At 43.4% G+C, this 17,316-nt stretch overlaps 1 protein-coding gene across 1 annotated transcript in view; it reads left to right on the top strand.

Annotated features, from left to right (window-relative positions):
* Positions 1 to 16,188, top strand: part of JADE1 (jade family PHD finger 1) — a 36,391-nt gene extending 20,203 nt beyond the window's left edge. The window contains exons 5-10 of the mRNA XM_074154262.1: positions 2,459 to 2,670; positions 4,111 to 4,278; positions 4,896 to 5,012; positions 8,695 to 9,225; positions 11,527 to 11,644; positions 12,559 to 16,188. Coding sequence (XP_074010363.1) covers positions 2,459 to 2,670; positions 4,111 to 4,278; positions 4,896 to 5,012; positions 8,695 to 9,225; positions 11,527 to 11,644; positions 12,559 to 13,460 — 2,048 coding nt within the window. The 3' untranslated portion in view covers positions 13,461 to 16,188. The remainder of the gene's footprint in view (positions 1 to 2,458; positions 2,671 to 4,110; positions 4,279 to 4,895; positions 5,013 to 8,694; positions 9,226 to 11,526; positions 11,645 to 12,558) is intronic.
* The last annotated feature ends 1,128 nt before the right edge of the window (positions 16,189 to 17,316 follow it).

Here is a 17,316-nt window from a genome sequence, read left to right as displayed (position 1 = left end):
GTTGTGGCAGTTCCCTGCCTTGGGTTACAGTTTAGTCATACGGGTTTTACCTGGCTGTAGCCTGTACGTGGCATGGCTCAAGACTTGGTAAACCACACACTGACCATTTATAACTCTTTAAAAGTTTCTCCTTTTTAAGCTCACATGTGGAAAAACCAGATGACCTGGGCTTGACCTGGTCTCTTACCCAAGCCTTTTTTCCAGATCTCCAGTCAGGCTGCTCAGGTTTTGTGTTGGGCTTAGACGATTTCGAAACAGTTCACTATTCAAGAGTTTAGGTTTACTTGTCCAGTTATCTGCAGGAAGACAGCAGCAGCAAGTCCCCTTAGCTTTCTTCAAAGAAAAATTAAAAATACATTTTATGATTTGTAACTGATACCCATCTATCCCATGTAGATAATCCCCTCCGTCTGCCTCTTGCCAAAACCAGAGGGGGGCTACCACAGCGTTTCACTGGGGTGCCAGCAGCCCATTAGTGATGAAGCGCACAAGAGGGGGCTCTTCATCGTGCAGATTTGTGCCTGTGCATGAAACCCTGTGGTCACCACTCTGCTACACCAGCACCACCTTCAAAATTACACAGTGCACACAGAACGCGGGACAGCTAGAATTGGACAGATCTGATCTTCAGTGTTGTGTTGTGGTGTAGTTCCTTGTAGTTTGTTTGCTGTAAATCTTCACCCACTGGGTTTAGCTGTACGCAGAGGGAAGGAAACGCTCCCGTCGGTACCAGGCAGTACATGGCGGGTCTTGAAGTACGTACCTGGGTGCTCCGTCAGACCCCGCACTCTACAGTAACCGTTAATGGGCATTTGAAAAGTGAGGTGTTTCCTGATCTGCAGTTGTAGCACTTCCTTTGTGGTGTCCCTGAAGCTATGAATTCCCATGTTTTCTTTGATACCTGTTGGCGTGCTTCAGGTACCGGAAGTGTCATTTAAAAGAATGAAGGTAAACATTTAAACTGAAGCCGCAGCCCCTTGATTCCCTATTTTTTTAACCGTTATAAATGCACAGGCAGTACATTTATGAAGTGATAGCAGCCGTGAGGTTAGAATTTAGTTGCAAACTGGTCTAGACCCTGCCATCATCAGCTTTACTGGTGCAGTATTTCTGGGCTGCGGGGCAAAACTCGCTCTCTTTCATCAGCGGCATTTTGGATGTTCCCTCTTGCTGCCTTTCAGCTGCTCAGTTTGGGTAGCACGGGATGCACTGAGCTCTGCCGCAGGGGTTTACCGCTCAGCAAGGGAAGCTGGAAGTACTTTACTAAAGAGTGTTGGTCTTCTGATCTGGGGGAGCTAGAGAGGGTTTTTTTCTTCTTCGTTTTGTGGAATTTGTGGCTCAGTTATTCACAGGGAGAGCCAAAGGGAGGATTTTCTTGTTAAAACACACATCATGAGGTTGCCATCTTCCGTATGTCACAGTAAACCTTAGGTATTGGGAATGAGGCTAAAAAGCAGGATATCCTAAGCCTACGCTTCATTGGAGTGATTTAAGTATACGGAAATTCTTGTGCTCAACGGACTTTGCAAGAGGGCAGTGAGTGTTTGCTTGAAGTAGCTTTCTTGGTTTCACGGGTGTTTGTGTGGCACGATTTTGTGGTAAAGGTTGGTGTGGTACCAGCCTGGAAGTATTACAGCCAGCTCATTGTCGTGGCAAGCGAGAGATGGAAGCCAGAGGGTTCTGCTTCTATGGTATTTTTTGAGGTCTATAGTAGTAAGTTAATATAATTAACAAATAGGAATTATAGAATGCTATAATGTGATCAGCCTGTAGCTGTGGTGTCGTGATTAATTTTCCAATGGATGCTGTTTGAAAAGACCAAATCCCAGATTAGATATTGCGTTTATTTATTGTCCCAGATTTGATGTTGCATTTATTACAACTGTGTTTTTAACTTTTTAAAACAAACTGATTTATTGGTGTAGCAGGGTCTGATGGAAACCTCAGTTGGGGTTGCACCCCTATTGGGTTGGAACTTGCAAAAAATCAACAACCGTTGTTAGAAACTGCAAGTTTGCTACAAGTCTCATAGCAGGTTTTGTCATTGATTTTCCCCCCGCTGCTCCCATTGCTTTTGGTTCAAAACACTTCAAATCTTTTGCCAAAGAGTCAACATCTGGGTTGCAAAATCGGAGCAAAAGCCACAGACAGTGCTGTCCCTGAAGGAAAAGTGAGAGCAAGACCAGGAAGACAAAATCAGTTTATGAAAGTTTTTCTCAGGATTTTGAAAGATTGGTTTGGATACTCCGCTTCTATTACTTTAATACAGTTACAAGGCTTCTTTGGCTTTTTTTTAGTTTCCCTAGTTTATGCTGGAATGGGCATGATTGTCTGGGAATGACATGTGTACGTGTGGGGGTTGGCTGTATCTACTCAGCTGTTAAAAAAGAAGTTGGAGTTACGTGTGGCGGGGGTTATCACTCTTTCCTTTAAATAACTAACAACTCCTGTTTCCCAGGGATGCCCGAGCTGGACGAGTACACGATGGAAAGGGTCATAGAGGAGTTTGAACAACGATGCTATGATAACATGAACCATGCTATCGAGACGGAAGAAGGACTTGGGATTGAATATGACGAAGATGTTGTCTGTGACGTCTGTCAGTCTCCAGATGGAGAAGATGGCAACGAAATGGTGTTTTGTGACAAATGCAATATTTGTGTGCACCAGGTATGGCAGCTGGGGAAGTGCGGGAGTGGAGTGTAGGGGTGGTGACAGAAAGTTTTCCAAACCATTAAACAGGTTGGGTTTTTTCCAGTGACAGACATCGATCTGTTAAGTTCTTGCAGAATTCACTATTGAGCAGTGGGATGAATTCAGCAATTATGAAATTGAGAAGGAGAATTGTTACATGTAATTCTAGAAATGTCATGCTAAGAGGGTTAAAAGTGGTCCTGTGTCTGTGTGGAGGAAGTTACAAGGTGAGAAATAGCCCCCCCAAAACATACACCTCTGTATTGTTGTACGTTCTCACCCGGTCACTTCTCTTGCTATTTTCTTTTCCTCTCTTTCTGCACTCTTCTGGGGCTGACACACCTTTGGTATCAGCAATTTAGGCTCAGAAGGGAGAGGAAAAAAGAACTTTCAGGCAATCAGCAGGGACATGGGTAGGATTTATTATAGTCATTTTAATTTAATTGAGAACCTACTGACCTGAGCTGAGCTAATGAAGCGCTATTATGTACCGCCTTTTTGTGGCCGTTAAGAAGTCATCTTAGCACAGAAGAACAGATACAATTTTAGCATATCCGTTTCCGTGGATGCTTCTTACTGTGGCAGATGCCTTCCCATCCGCCTGTCCTTCCTTCCCAGCTTCAAGAAGTTTGCTTTGTCATTCAGTGTTCGGAAAGCTGTGCTGTGCAGTGAGCAAGAATGGCATTTTCTTGCATGTGTTACTTAAATGCATTCTTACTAATGGTAAAGAAATACACCTGTGGCTGCTGTAAAGTACAAACGGCTGTCTTGGAACATACTCAGAGTAAAGTGGACATTTTTAGACCTGTAGCAGTTCTCTGATCCTTAGCCTCTGATCACATCAAATCTGAAACTTTAAGAGGGTTAAAACTGACAGTAATTTGGAGGGAGGTCTCCATAAAGAAGCAATCTTCTGAAAGAAGTGATGTTAGTTAATTGCTGTTCTGCACTTTTCCCTCTGAATAAGAAGCAAACCCCAATGCTGTGGAGTAACGTGGAGTATTGCACAGCAGAGCTCTTGACTTTGTGGTTCTTGCCTTTTGAATTCAAACCAGTCCAGTTCCTGTTACTTGTAGTCTTTGTGATACTGCACTTCATCCTGCTGGCAGGAGTCCCCTTGCTCTTTGGGTTGATAAACACATTCTTCACTTTCCCAACTGAAGTGGGCAGTGGGTTTTCTTTGCCTAACAGCTGGTCATGGCTTCCGCTTCTTTCACTGAAAGATCCTTTTGGGGAAGGAATGGGTAACGTGGTTGGATTATGAGATCCTCCATAAGCTAATGTTTCTATGGTGTTAGAAATTCCAGAAAGAACATTTTGAGAGTTGTGAGAGGCTGCGTGCAAAGAACTAAAAAGTAACAGAAACGCGTGTTGTTTCCTTTGTTTCCTTTGCCTTTTCTGTACACGGGAATACAGGCGTGTTACGGGATCCTGAAGGTGCCGGAGGGCAGCTGGCTGTGCCGGACCTGCGCGCTTGGCGTCCAGCCCAAGTGTTTGCTGTGTCCCAAGAAGGGCGGCGCCATGAAGCCGACCAGGAGTGGCACCAAGTGGGTCCACGTTAGCTGTGCTCTCTGGATTCCAGAGGTAGGTGCCCATCCTCTGGGAGTTCGGGGCTGCAGTCATTCTGGGAGAGAAGAAATCTGTTAAAAACATTCTTTAAGCCAGAGCGTGTTGCTACACCGAGTGTAGCGCATATATGGTTCTTCTTAGGAAGAAAGTATAAAAGACTTTCAGTTAGGTATGAAGTCTGGCAGGAGGAAGCATCATCTGTGAAGAAAGTCATTACATTGCCTTTGTCAACCAAAATTAGGCCTCAAAAAATGAGGCCTTTGCTGCTGGCAAAGCTCACTTAAGCAGACAAAGTACTGGTTTATTTTGTAAATGGAACATTAAAGGTGAATCAGGAAGGGCTGGATGTGACAGTGAGAATTCCTGTGGGTTCTCGTAATCAAAATGCTCATCCTGTATGACCATTTTAACTGGGAGGGCTTCACCTTGAAACTCTTCTGTTCATGCATTGAGGAACTGATTTTTTTAAAAAAGGAATTTTAATTTTTTTCAGTTCTTTATAAACTGAGGAACTTGGAACGTACTAATTTTGCATATGCACACAAGGAATTTGAGTTCTTTGCTAAAATTGTCTCCATTTTCAGTTAACAGTGTCATACTCACTCTGTGTTTTTTAACCTTTTTGCTCTTAGGTGAGCATTGGAAGCCCAGAAAAAATGGAGCCCATTACAAAGGTTTCTCACATTCCCAGCAGTAGGTGGGCGCTGGTGTGCAGCCTTTGTAATGAAAAAGTTGGAGCATCTATACAGGTAATTCCATCGCGCAAACTTCCGCCTGTTTTGTTTTGTCAGCTTTTAGTAGATACACAAGATGTGTATCCGCAGTAAGCTTGCTTGGATTTCCTGTTTGCTACTATGGACTTAATTACACACCAAGTGCTTTCGAATGTTAGTGTGCTCTTTATAGTAAAATTTTAATATTAGCCAGGTCATCCTGTAAGACTTCCTAATCTGTAGCTATGCTGATATGTTTATTAGTACACTGAAAAAAACTTCAATGTTGTTGAGTAGAGGGAAAAAACCCTCTATTTCTGTGATGTACCACGTACAAAACGGAAGCTTGAACGCTGAAACCTGTCTGCTAGTCCCTGTTTAGTGACTTCTAAGACACGTTGGATACCTCCCTGGGAGTTGAGTATTTCCTGTACAACCTGAATTTTTAAGGTGCTGAGCGTGCCCAGCTCTCAGTGAAGTCAGTGGAAGTGAACACTTTTCACTTTGACGATACAGCTAGCGGTAGCTTTGAATTTCTAATTTTAGGTACTACTTAATATCGGAGTGTTTTGGAACAGCTGGAACTGTTTTTTCTGTAACTGTTGGTGCAGCTTTTAAGTTTCTGAGGAGACTATCTGATCGTTTAATGTCAGGCTTTTCTGAGCAGTAGGAAAGAAAGAGATTATTTGCCTGGTCTGCTCTGAGATTCAAGCAAGCCACAAGGTGCAGAAAGGAGCCCCGTTTCCTCCATTGGTTGTTCCTCCATCGGCTTTTGGTGTTTCTAAGAGAAAAAAACCCTTCTGGGTGTGGGTTTCCCAATCCACATGGCTGTAGCGGCAGCGCCACGTTATCGTTCTGGCACTCACTTGAGCTCAGGGATGATGAGTGCCCGAAACAGCAAGACGGGGCAGGATCAAAACAAATGTCTAGTCTTCATAATTCCAAAAAGAATGATTTCCATATGCATTAAGTAATTAAACTATACAGCCCACACTATAAAGCCATTTGTTTCATACCAACAACTCACGTTCTTGGGCCAGCACCAGTTTGTCTCATTGCACGCTTCTGAAATTCTCTCTGCAGTTTCAGTTGGGTTTGGATTCAGCCTTTCTCACCGTATCCCGTGAACTGGGGCTGTGCAATAACTGAATTGAGCTGCACCAGAGCACTGCAGACTGGGCAGTGTGGTTTCGCGTGCATATTTCTATTGGGTTGTTAGCTCTAAAGCACTTGCAGATCCTTTACGGTGGAAAATCACTCAGAAATGTTCAATAAGCATTTTAAGAACAATTTTAAAATCTAGAAAGATTGAGAAAACACATTACTGAGCCCCAAATGTTGAAAGAGGAGATACTTGGTTTCCTGAGACGTGAGACAAAAACCTCACTTGAGAACAAATGGGTCACCACCCATGCAGGTTGGTGGTCTGGTTGCGTAGAAGAAGACAATAAAATGTAGCTTAGTGTTGTGGTGACGCTCTTCACCTTCGAAGTGCTTCATAAACTTCAGCAAAAAGATCCTCTGAAAGCTCCCGAGACAGATAGGGAGGTATTACTGTTTCATAAGAAGTCTGTAGAAGTCGAGCTCTTTCTATGTTGTGGCTACCCTAATGGTACAGGATCCATGATGGTAAGACCAGCATTAAGTAAGACAGAGAGATTTCTAAAACCCTACACTTTTTAAAAATCAGGTTTTTATCCATTTCCTTTTTTCCTCTGCTCTGAGTCATTTGATGAGGTTGCCAGAAAAAGCTGTAAACCAGCAACGCAGCAGTAGTTCCAGTGAAACCTATCAGTCCGTTTCCATTCAAGGAATGTATAAAATAGTAAACCTTAAGTAGAGAAAATAAATCTGTCCACAGTATATAAATCTGCAATCGTAATACCTCCGTGCAGAGCTGTCCCCCTCCTCTTGGCCGCTGTTACGTAGTTGAAACTGTTTTGTCCATTCTCCAGAGCTGTTCTGAGGGGTAACTTAAACTACTCTAAGTTAAACGCTGGAGTATTTATGTATGTTAGTGTGCAGGGGAGCAGGGGGTGTCTTTCCGTATTTATTCTGATGCCGCCTCTCCCCTTGTAGTGGAGACACAGGGTGACACACAGGCCCGATGGCTGCCACTTCAGAGGGTTCTACATTTGAAGTTACGGGAGACAGACCAGAAATCACAGTTTTGCCTGACATTTTATAGGAGTTGTGTAAATTTTGGTATCATTAAAGCTAGCGGAGAGAAATATTTAGATTGGTGTGAAATTTTATACAGCAGAGAAGAACATTATACAAAGCCACTGCAATAGAGGGGAAGTAGCATTAACTGGAGGAGCCGAGAGAGAGGGATCCTCCCGAGATGATGCGAGATGCGCACAGCAATTAGAAAAGCCGGCAGCTGGGAGCACGCGTCAGGCTGCGCAGAGAGCAGCTGCAATGAGCTGGGAAAAACGAGACCGCATAATCTCCCAGGTTCAGCAGATTTCCTTCCGATGAGACAGGCTTTCCCTTCTTCTCCCAATAAAACCTTAGCCACGCTAAGAGCTAATTATTCTAAACGATAGCAGTTTGGAAACCACAGCTAAAGTACTCTGCTTACTGTTCGGTGTTCCAGTTGGGCTGCTTTTGCCCTGTTTGTTAGAGAGGAAAGGGCAAAAGATGCTTTGGTATTTTTTAATTCCTTTTATATGTTCATTTTGTTAAAGAATGTTCATTTGAAACTTGTGCAGTTTAAACTCCGTGTTGTACCTTTATATGCCATCTGGCTGCTGAGTCAACCCGAGCAGGAAAACCCAGAGGAGAAAGATAGTTGGCTTCTTTACAAAGTGCTGTATAAACATCCTAGTGCAGCGCATTCCTCTGTCAGGGTAGATGACTCGGGTTAAGCGTAGTTTTGTTTCCTCCTTGTTCATAGCACTAATGTTCGTTTCCACTTTAACTGGAGGCAGAGGTGTGAATTGATACAAATGCATATGTATGTGTGTGTGTATATACATACGTTATATATTTAAACCTTTCAGTTTGTGGCTGGCAATAGCTATGACGGCATTTTGTAAGAGGAAGTTACATATAATTAAGTGCTAAATCAGTTGAACTGGTGCCCATCGCTCCGTGACAGCTGGGTTCACTGGGAGGGAAGAAAAATGACAAAAAACTGAATTTCCTGTTCTCCTCATCTCCCAGGTGAAGGGAAGGCTGTAGTCAGTGAAGCAGTGATTGACAGTGATTTAATATTTGACATTATAAAATTGGGATAACAAGAAAAAAAGCATTCCCCTCGGTTGAGGCCATTTGGGTAGGACGGGGCCAGGTGCTGGGAAAGGCTTTTAATTAAAAGTCCCAGACTGGCCTGGAGCCACCACGATGTTTTTCCCCCTCTCTCGCGCTGGCACAGCCAAAGGGGGAACGTTTTCCTTTGTGTAACACTGCCTTACGCCAGTGGCTCCGGTGACGGGAAGAACGTTCCTCTGGTGGATTTGCTGGTTATTGAATAGCGTGATGGGGCTGGGGGGGGGTTAACCGCTCCTGTCCCACCGGGCCACTTCATCCTTGCCTGGCCTGGAAGCACTAAATCGTAAACCTAATTAAAAAGAGAGCAAGAAACTGCACGCAGCTTAGAAGCAGAGTGCAATAACAGGGTCCTTCTTCCAAAGCAATCCTGGCTGCTCGAATAGTTTCAGGCAGTGTGGCTTCTTAAATTTATATTTAGTTAATTTTAATTTAATTTCTGTAGTGTTCAGTGAAGAACTGCAGAACAGCCTTTCATGTCACCTGTGCGTTTGACCGTGGCTTGGAGATGAAGACCATACTGGCAGAGAACGATGAGGTGAAATTTAAGTCCTACTGTCCCAAGCACAGCTCCACCAATAAAGCGGATGATGAGACTTTCAATGAGAACCCAGGCCAGGAGAACGGGAACGGGATTCGAGAGAGTTCTCTTCCTGCCCACATCGACCCTTTCCACAGCATGGATCAAAACCAGGAGGAAGCTCACAGAGTCAGCCTCCGCAAGCAAAAGCTCCAGCAGCTGGAGGATGAGTTCTACACGTTTGTTGAGTCTTTGGAAGTGGCTAAAGCGCTGCGGCTGCCCGAGGAGCCAGTGGGATTCCTGTACCAGTACTGGAAGCTGAAGAGAAAAGCCAACTTCAATAAGCCTTTGATTACCCCAAAGAAGGATGAGGAGGACAATCTGGCTAAACGGGAACAGGATGTTCTGTTCAGAAGATTGCAGCTCTTCACGCATCTCCGGCAGGATCTAGAGCGGGTAAGCCACGGCACTGCCTGCGCCTTTGTGAGGTGTGCTGGCCTTTGGTAGCCAAAACTACGCCCTGTTATTGCCCTCGCATGCAGGCACTCCGTGCTGCGTCTTACCTCAAAGCTGTATTGTCAGAAAAAACTGTTGACACTTAAATTTCTCCAGAACACACCAATTAGCCTTTTCAAATTGAGGGTTAGTACACAGGGCCAGCGGGTCCTGGCTTGGACTATCCAATCTCCTTAGAACCGGATTGTTCTATTTCTGCTTCTGCTCTTTTACTGATTAACCCTGATGGCTGGGGACTGTGCTGCAACCCCCAGCTGGGTACTGGCCTTTAAGGGCTTTCCCTGCTCCTTTCCTCTGGTGCACAAGGAGGACGAGATTGTGAAACCTACCTTGATTTGCAGCAGATCCGGTTTTCATTGACAGCACAGTAGGGTGACCTTTCATTGGGCTGTCTGCGTAGTAGGTTTGGGAAGCACGTGATATTCCACACAATTAGGCTTTCAATGTTTAAAGAACAGTTCAGGAGGATCAGTTTGGTGATTTATCTTAAGTACATCTGATCCTGTAGTGACGTGGATTCCTTCCTTTTTTGTGTGGTTTTTTTTTTTTTTTTTGGGTTAACTAGTAGAGTTTAAGATCTGTTAGAGCTAGAAAGAGCAATGAAATTATTTTAGTTTTTCGCGTCCATACAGCACATGGGTCATGTAGGCCATGGACAGAACCGGCTCAAGAGGTCCTACCTTGGCCTCAGGAACCTGTAGATGAACTAGAGCCTTTCTTCCAGAACACCATCTAGTCTCTAAATCAGGACAGCTGGTGCTCATACGTCTACTGCATCCTTTGTAAAGGATCCCGATGGCTAATTACTCTTCTAATGAATCATTGCAGGTTTTCTATTGAAGTGGTTTTTTTAGTTTCAGCTTCCAGCCCACGACCTGTTTCTAGCTGGGTGAGATAGCTGTTACCTAGGTTCTTTTGTTTCTGCTCAGTGTGCTCAAGATTTCTTTTAATCTTCTCTTTGATCAGTTAAATAAGTTGAGTTTGTCACTGTGTTCTCTGGATCTTAAATTATTCCATATGTATCCTTTCCATTTTTAAGTGTGATGTCAAAACAGGATGCGTCATTCTAGTAGTATTTTCAATATTTTACTACTCTGTTTTTCCCACTGATTGTACATCCAAGTTATCTTGGATAAAAAAAAAAAGGGCCCTTATTTTTTGTCTCCTGTTCAAGATAAAGTCATGTAGACTTGATTATGAATGACATTAGTGACAGCGTCATCCATCTAGAAACAGATCTGGAAATCGTGTCGTCCAGTTCACCTGCTGGAGCGGGTACCCCTGTGGACATGGCGCGTCTGTTGCGCAGCTTGGATGAGACGAGGCAGAGACCAGGTGGCCGTGGGCCGTATGAGGAAGGTACCACCAGGCTGCACAAAGCCCTCCAGTTCAGACCCACACAGTAATGACGGGTGCTAAAAACACTGGCTGTCCTGGGACTGGAGGCCTTAAATAGAGCAGGACCTTAGCAAAAACAGTCACGCTTGTTAAATGCCTTCTCCTTAACAGTTGTGAGATCAGCCTGCAAGGTTGTAATCCACAGGGCTCCACTGAACTGAGAGAGGAGGAGCTTGGGAACACCCATGGATATTTCTCAGCGATTCCCTCATCTGGGAAAGAAATGTCTCCAAAGCTCTAGGAGAGCGGTGGTTGTGGAATTTACACAGCTGTCTAGATTAGATGGTCACATTTTCAGGGCAGAAATGTAATTTTCTTCTTAAAAACCCTGAGATAGTAAAAATAATTAATAATTTTGTTACTGTGTCCAGTCCCTGCACCTCCATGTGCTGTGGCATGGATGGAGTGGCCTGCCTTCATTTTGATCAATCCCACTGCAAGGGCAGGGTCATTAGAAAGACTGGTACTGTGCTCCACATTTTCATCCTATTCATGAAGTGTAATTTTCTGTTGTGTCTCAAATAATAAGAAGCAAATGGTGCGAGGCTATTTACTACTGAGTATATTTAAGCATTTCCAGCATTTCTCTAGATTTCCTGTGTATGTATGTGTCAGGTGTTCATACAAGTCACTTCTGTGCTGTGGCTCTCCCAAATCTGATGGATTAATCTGTCGATTAAATGGTATTTAAGACTCTTCAAAGAAGTGTGTTGAAGAAGGTTAAATACATTACTGACTTGTTTAAATGGTGTATAGTACTTCAGCTGGATTAATTCAAAGCACAGCTTGACAACATTATAGAAACACAATTCCTGTAAAACTCATCAACTTCATGTCTTCTAGGTCCGTAATCTCACTTACATGGTGACCCGAAGGGAAAAAATCAAGAGATCTGTTTGCAAAGTTCAAGAACAGATATTTAATATCTACGCAAAGCAGTTGGAACAAGAAAGAGTTTCAGGTATGCCGCAGAGTTACCTTTTTCACATAAGACCACAGGCAGAAAGCATGAACAGGTTTGGTTACAGGCTAATGACTAATTTTGAAGGACAAACAAAATTTTGAGAATCTCATTTATTCTCATTAAAATCTTGTGTAGTCCACCATGCATCAGCAGCCTGGAAGAAAAAATGAGACTCGGTGTAGCTCTAATGGTGGGCACATTGCTATAGAAACTGCTAAGTCTGTGTTCTCGTCCATGGGGCACTGAAGAGCTTGCTGCTTCAGAGCCTTTCTGGTGTGATTCTTTAATGACTCCTCGTGACAGGGAGACCATGACTTACATTCAAGTGCCATATGGTACCTAGGAAGGCTGTGGTTTATTAGTGCCACTGCATTACTGTTTAATATGTGCTTCTTGGCATCATAGATAGCAGTTTAAAAGAAAGGAATTTTGAAAAGGTAGCACTCTGGTTTTAAAACATGTTTTTTTTCTGCCTAATCTCATTGACAGTAGCCTTTTCTCAGAAGGATGAATAACTTCGAAGTTACTGCATTAAATAGGTTGTCCTTAAAGTATTCAGTAACAAACTGTATTTCAGACGGAATCAATCAGATCCACTTGCTGGTTGCTTTTTCCCCCCCCTCTCTGAGGAGTCTCTCTGTCATAATGAATACAGTAGTGCTAGGATTTATATTAGCTACAGGTGTAACTAGGTGCAGCCTGGCTACAGGAACCTAAGCTACACCAGCAGTATGTTGTGAAACCATGACATAGCCACCTAATTTTGACGTCAAGGTGCTGGATAGGCAACCAAATACCCATTTATGCTGAAGAACATCAGGCATGAGGAGAGTTAAAATAGGTACATTCAAAAATGGTATTTACCCAGACATGGAATTGCTTTGACTTCAGCTTAATTTGTTTGCGTTTAGGTGTGCCGCCTTCATTCCCCTCAGTGGAAACCACGCTGTTGTTCAATAGTCCGACTTTGGGCCCCAACGCCCCCAAGATCGAGGATTTGAAATGGCATTCTGCGTTCTTCAGGAAACAAATGGGCACATCTCTAACCCACTCCTTGAAAAAACCACACAAGAGAGACAGAGTAAGAAACAGCTCTGGGAATGATGGGAAATCCACGCTGAGGCAGCCCAGCCAAAGGGAAGGCGGTACAGCTCCCGGGAGCTTTTTAAATTTTGACAAGACCTTTGCAGAGACGCGGATTGTATCGGCACAGCAGAAAAATGGCGTAGTCATACCAGACCACAGAAAAAGAAGAGACAATCGTCCACAGTGTGAGGTGATCAAGGCAGAACTAAAGGAAAAGACTTCTAAACACAACCACAAACCACTGAGACCCACAGAACTCTCTCAGAGGCAATCGGAAAACAGAAGGGCTATGAACCACTCCAGTGGTAGGTCAGCGCCTGGCACACGGAGGGATATAGTGCCTAAATGCAACGGGGGTCTCGTGAAAGTAAACTCTAATCAGACAGCAGTTAAAGTGCCTACGACACCCACCAGCCCAGTGAAAAACTGGGGCGGATTCCGAATTCCAAAGAAGGGGGAGAGACAACAGCAGGGCGAGAGCCCGGAGGAGACCTGCCGCCAGAACTCCAGCTACCCCTACCTGGGCGTGGGCAGAGTTTCACCGAAGGACAGGGCAAAAAGCAAGCTAAAGCCCGACAGCGAGAATGATGGGTACATCCCCGATGCCGAAATGAGCGACTCGGAGACTGAAGTGGCTGAAAAGAAGTGCAGGCAGCAGAGGCTCAGTCCAAACAGCGCTATCAGCAGAAGGACGGACATTATTAGGAGAAGCATCCTGGCATCCTGACTGGACACAGGGACACGGCGTCAGCACCGCGGTCGGTAGAGTCACTGCCTACAAGCCAACTCCACATTATTTATTGGTGTGAGACAGGAGAGTTCTTGGACATGGCTACAGACTGACAAATTGATAACCCTTTATTCCTGAGCTGTGTAAACATGTTTACATGCACTTAAAAGCTGGGGTTTTTTGCCCCTCCCCCCAGTTCTGTGAGAAGTTTAAATCTCCTTTATTTGCAACTTTCCTGAGTAAGCAGAGAAATGGCATCACTACTCAAACCGGATTTGCGATGAACACTAAAGTAACTCACACAAACCTTTTGGAAGGGGCTGGGGTGGGTAGGGGGAAGTAGGCTGCATTCATCCCTTTTAGCTTAAAAGCACTGAAAAAATTTTACTCCCTTCCCCTGCCTTCTGGAAAAGCACAAGCTCTTAATTTAACTAGCGTGTACTGAACTGAAGATGGTTGTTAAACCATACTGCACTGCTAAACCCCAATACGAGCAGTCACTTCCCTTGGATGGTGGTAGGTCTTTCTCTGCAGAATGTTTTCTGTTGCGTTCAGCCTAAGTGTAGACGGCAGCTCAGAACCCTCCATAAGCTCCAGAGTTTACATGTAAATACACCTGCCAGATGCCCGGATTTAACCAGGACGTTATACTGGAGGAGGAGGAGGAAGGGAAGGTCAAGGCTGCAGCTGCCTTACGGTGCAACAGCTTGAAAAGCCTCAGGCTGAGCCCAGGGGATACACTCAAATGGCAGGGGCAGAGGCACCGCACGGAATAACCCATTTAGTCAGTCACCTGCCTCCGGGAGTACGATGACAATTCACGAAAAAATTTTCAAAGGCACTAGTCAGTAGGATTTCCCGAAGCCCACTAGATATGCACTAATGGTATGTATTGGGAAAGCCAGGCTTATGACACTAACGGGGTTGCTTTAAAATGGACATGAATATATATTTTTAAATAGAATAAAGTGGAAAGGCAATAAATTGCGATTAGCTCTATACAGTCAAATGAAGAAAAAATATTTCATTCTATTCTGGACTAGATTTGATGGAAGAGGGAACTCATATTCTGATTGTGTACTTTTTTAGTAATTGCAAATGGCAATAACTAGTAAGCTATGAGCAATAATAATATTAACAGATCATTAGGATACTGTTTTGTACCAAGTAGAGGGCACACGTGAGAGTGGAGTGTTAGCAGCCTGTACATTTTGGAACTCTGCACAGATGTAAGCCAGGTATGTACTGGGGAAAAAGTTTCAGCAGCAATGTGTTCCAGAAAGACAGGCATAAAGAACCCCCTTCCGCCCCCCGCTCCCCAGCCTGCTGTTACCACGTCCACTCACTTAATGTCAGACCTTGCCTCTCGAGCAGGCATTTAAACCACAGAACTCTGCCATCACTGAGTCTTCCAGAGGATTCAATAAAAAAAAAAAGAAAAAAGGCAAAAAAAAAAAAAAAGAGGCTTATAACACCCTATCTTGCTATGCAGGTTAGCACTGAATTAAATATTTCAACAAAATGCATCCCTATCATTTGTTTTAAAACTCAAAAGTCTTAACCTTTTGATACCTTTTGGGATGATGTTGAGGAAGGGGAATTTTATGAAAGATAGTGTACTTTTAAAAATACCACTGATGGTCCCAAGAATTTAGATTAACTTCATGTCTTAGAGAGATGAAGGTCAGACAGGGCACTGGTGAATGTGAAATTATATAGCCACACTTGGGATGTATTAAAAGAAAAGTACTTATTTGATCAAACACCACCAGACAGACAAAATGTAAATGCAGGTAAGTTCTACCGGACACACAGCAATGTTTTCCAGATGGGCACTGCTGTTTTCTCTAAGAAGGAAGCTCGTGACCATATAGGGAGTTGTTTGTCAAGCCATAGAAGGAATAATCTAAATTTTGATTCTAAGTAAACATTTAACCTCACACCAGTCTGGAAGAGGTACCTTGTTAATTTGCACTATTCTGAATGCTAATGTTGTGCAGAATTAATGCCTTATCTGTTTTGCTCCCCGAAGTTTAGGTTAATAAGCTTTCTAATGTTTCAAGTTGAGCTGAACCAAAACCAAAAAAGCTGTTAAGAGGAGTGGGGTAGGAGCAGCTCTGTAGGTTAGTTTTGTCTCCCACGCTTAGCGCTCAGCAGAAGAGGTGTCCTAAGTCCAGCAGTGACAATACAAACCCACCCCTCTCTTCTATTGGGATAGACCCATTTGCTGAATTTCTGTTTTTAAGCATTACCTTTCCTTGTGCAGACTGACCAAGAGATCTTTGACTATGATTGGTGTACTCTGTCAAGCTGTAGGCTAGTTGAACTTCTGTAAAGTTGCCTGGAATGCCGTTTGTTAGGTTATGAACTCACACGAATCTAAATGAAGGGTTATACGTGTTGTGTATAAATCTTAATTTCAGAAATTTGAGAAAATTGTCATTACATTTGTAAAACCTTGTACAGAAGATTTTTCACTATGTGCCTAGCTTTGGTGTCCATTCAGCTGAAATTAATTAAAAAAAGGTGCATGAAGAGAAACAGATAGAAATAAAAAGTATATGTAGAGATGACTATTTTATATTACATGGCCCAATCCTGTATTTATTTTCTCCCTTTTTTGAAGTATTTATAAAGACCTAGTTGAAGACAGCTGTATTTTTTGTTAAAATATTCAGTAGAATTGTGCCTTTTTGTCTGTATGTGAATAAATGCTGTACATTTTTGCAGTATCTTTGCCAGTAGCGTTTTAGAATTTGCAGCAGTTATTTTGTTTGGGTTTTTACATAAACACTTCACTGCAATGATCTGAACAACTTCCATGGTTAAAAGAAGCATATAATTTGGATTATTACAGGTATCAAAACGTGCACTGCATTTGCAAGAGAAAGGTTTTTGGGTTTTTTTGAGGACTAGTATAGGATCTTGGTACTGACAGCTGTGCCTATCCCAGCAACAGAAAAATGTATGTTTTTTCCCCTCGAGATCTTCAAAAGGTTGTTGCTTACCTCACATAGTTTACATTTGTTGATATGTGATGTTCTTCCAAAGTCCATAATCTTCACACGTGTTCCACTGGAGGAGGAACGTGAGGTTTCTTACCTGTAGATCTTCAAGACAAGCGTGCTGAACGTACACGCACACTATGAACCGCTAATAAGCAATGCTGACAGAGAACATGCGCTGCCATAGCAGGAGCTCCAGGAGATGAGGCATGAAGGGCACAGTAGCTCCTTTCCTCTTGCTTCCTCTAAACTCAAGATGCGAAAACGTGGAATGGCCTTGGGGCAGAGCAGGAAAAGGAGAAGGCTGTGAAGGCATACGTCTAGTAAGAAGTCTAGAAAAGCAGCTGTGGGTAAATAATTCTACTTTTATCACATGCATTCACATTGTGGGTAACTGTGAGTGGCACCCCTTAAAAAAAAACGTATTTCAAAGACTGAAGATTAAAGGCTGTCCCTTTGAAGAGTTACTGGTACAAGCTCTTCAAGGCATGAATAAAAGCCTGAAAGAGGTTCTTGCAGCTGCTTTACAGCTCTTGCTGACAGCAGCCTTTCTGAAAGGCACTGTGCTGCTGGGGTCACCTGAGTAAGTTGCGTCAGAGCTGAGGGCAGTTCGCAGTGATAGAGCTTTCAAGATCTGGCCTTTGCCAGAAGGTGCAGGGCTCTTGGGAAGACCCCAAAATGAAATGCATACTACCTTCATACTAAGTTACTTTCCATGTAACGGGTGAGACAAACTAGCGCCTAGAAACTTTTCCTAAATAAACATAGTCAGGAACAAAGTTTTACTCAATCGGAAGCATTAATATCACACTAGGAAGTCTTTAAAACACGCAAAAACTGGTGTTGGG

This window comes from Numenius arquata, chromosome 10, assembly GCF_964106895.1.
Source record: "Numenius arquata chromosome 10, bNumArq3.hap1.1, whole genome shotgun sequence".
Classification (NCBI taxonomy): Eukaryota; Metazoa; Chordata; class Aves; order Charadriiformes; family Scolopacidae; genus Numenius; species Numenius arquata.
Note: the sequence above shows the minus strand (reverse complement) of the source record. Positions and strands in the feature narration are given on the sequence as shown.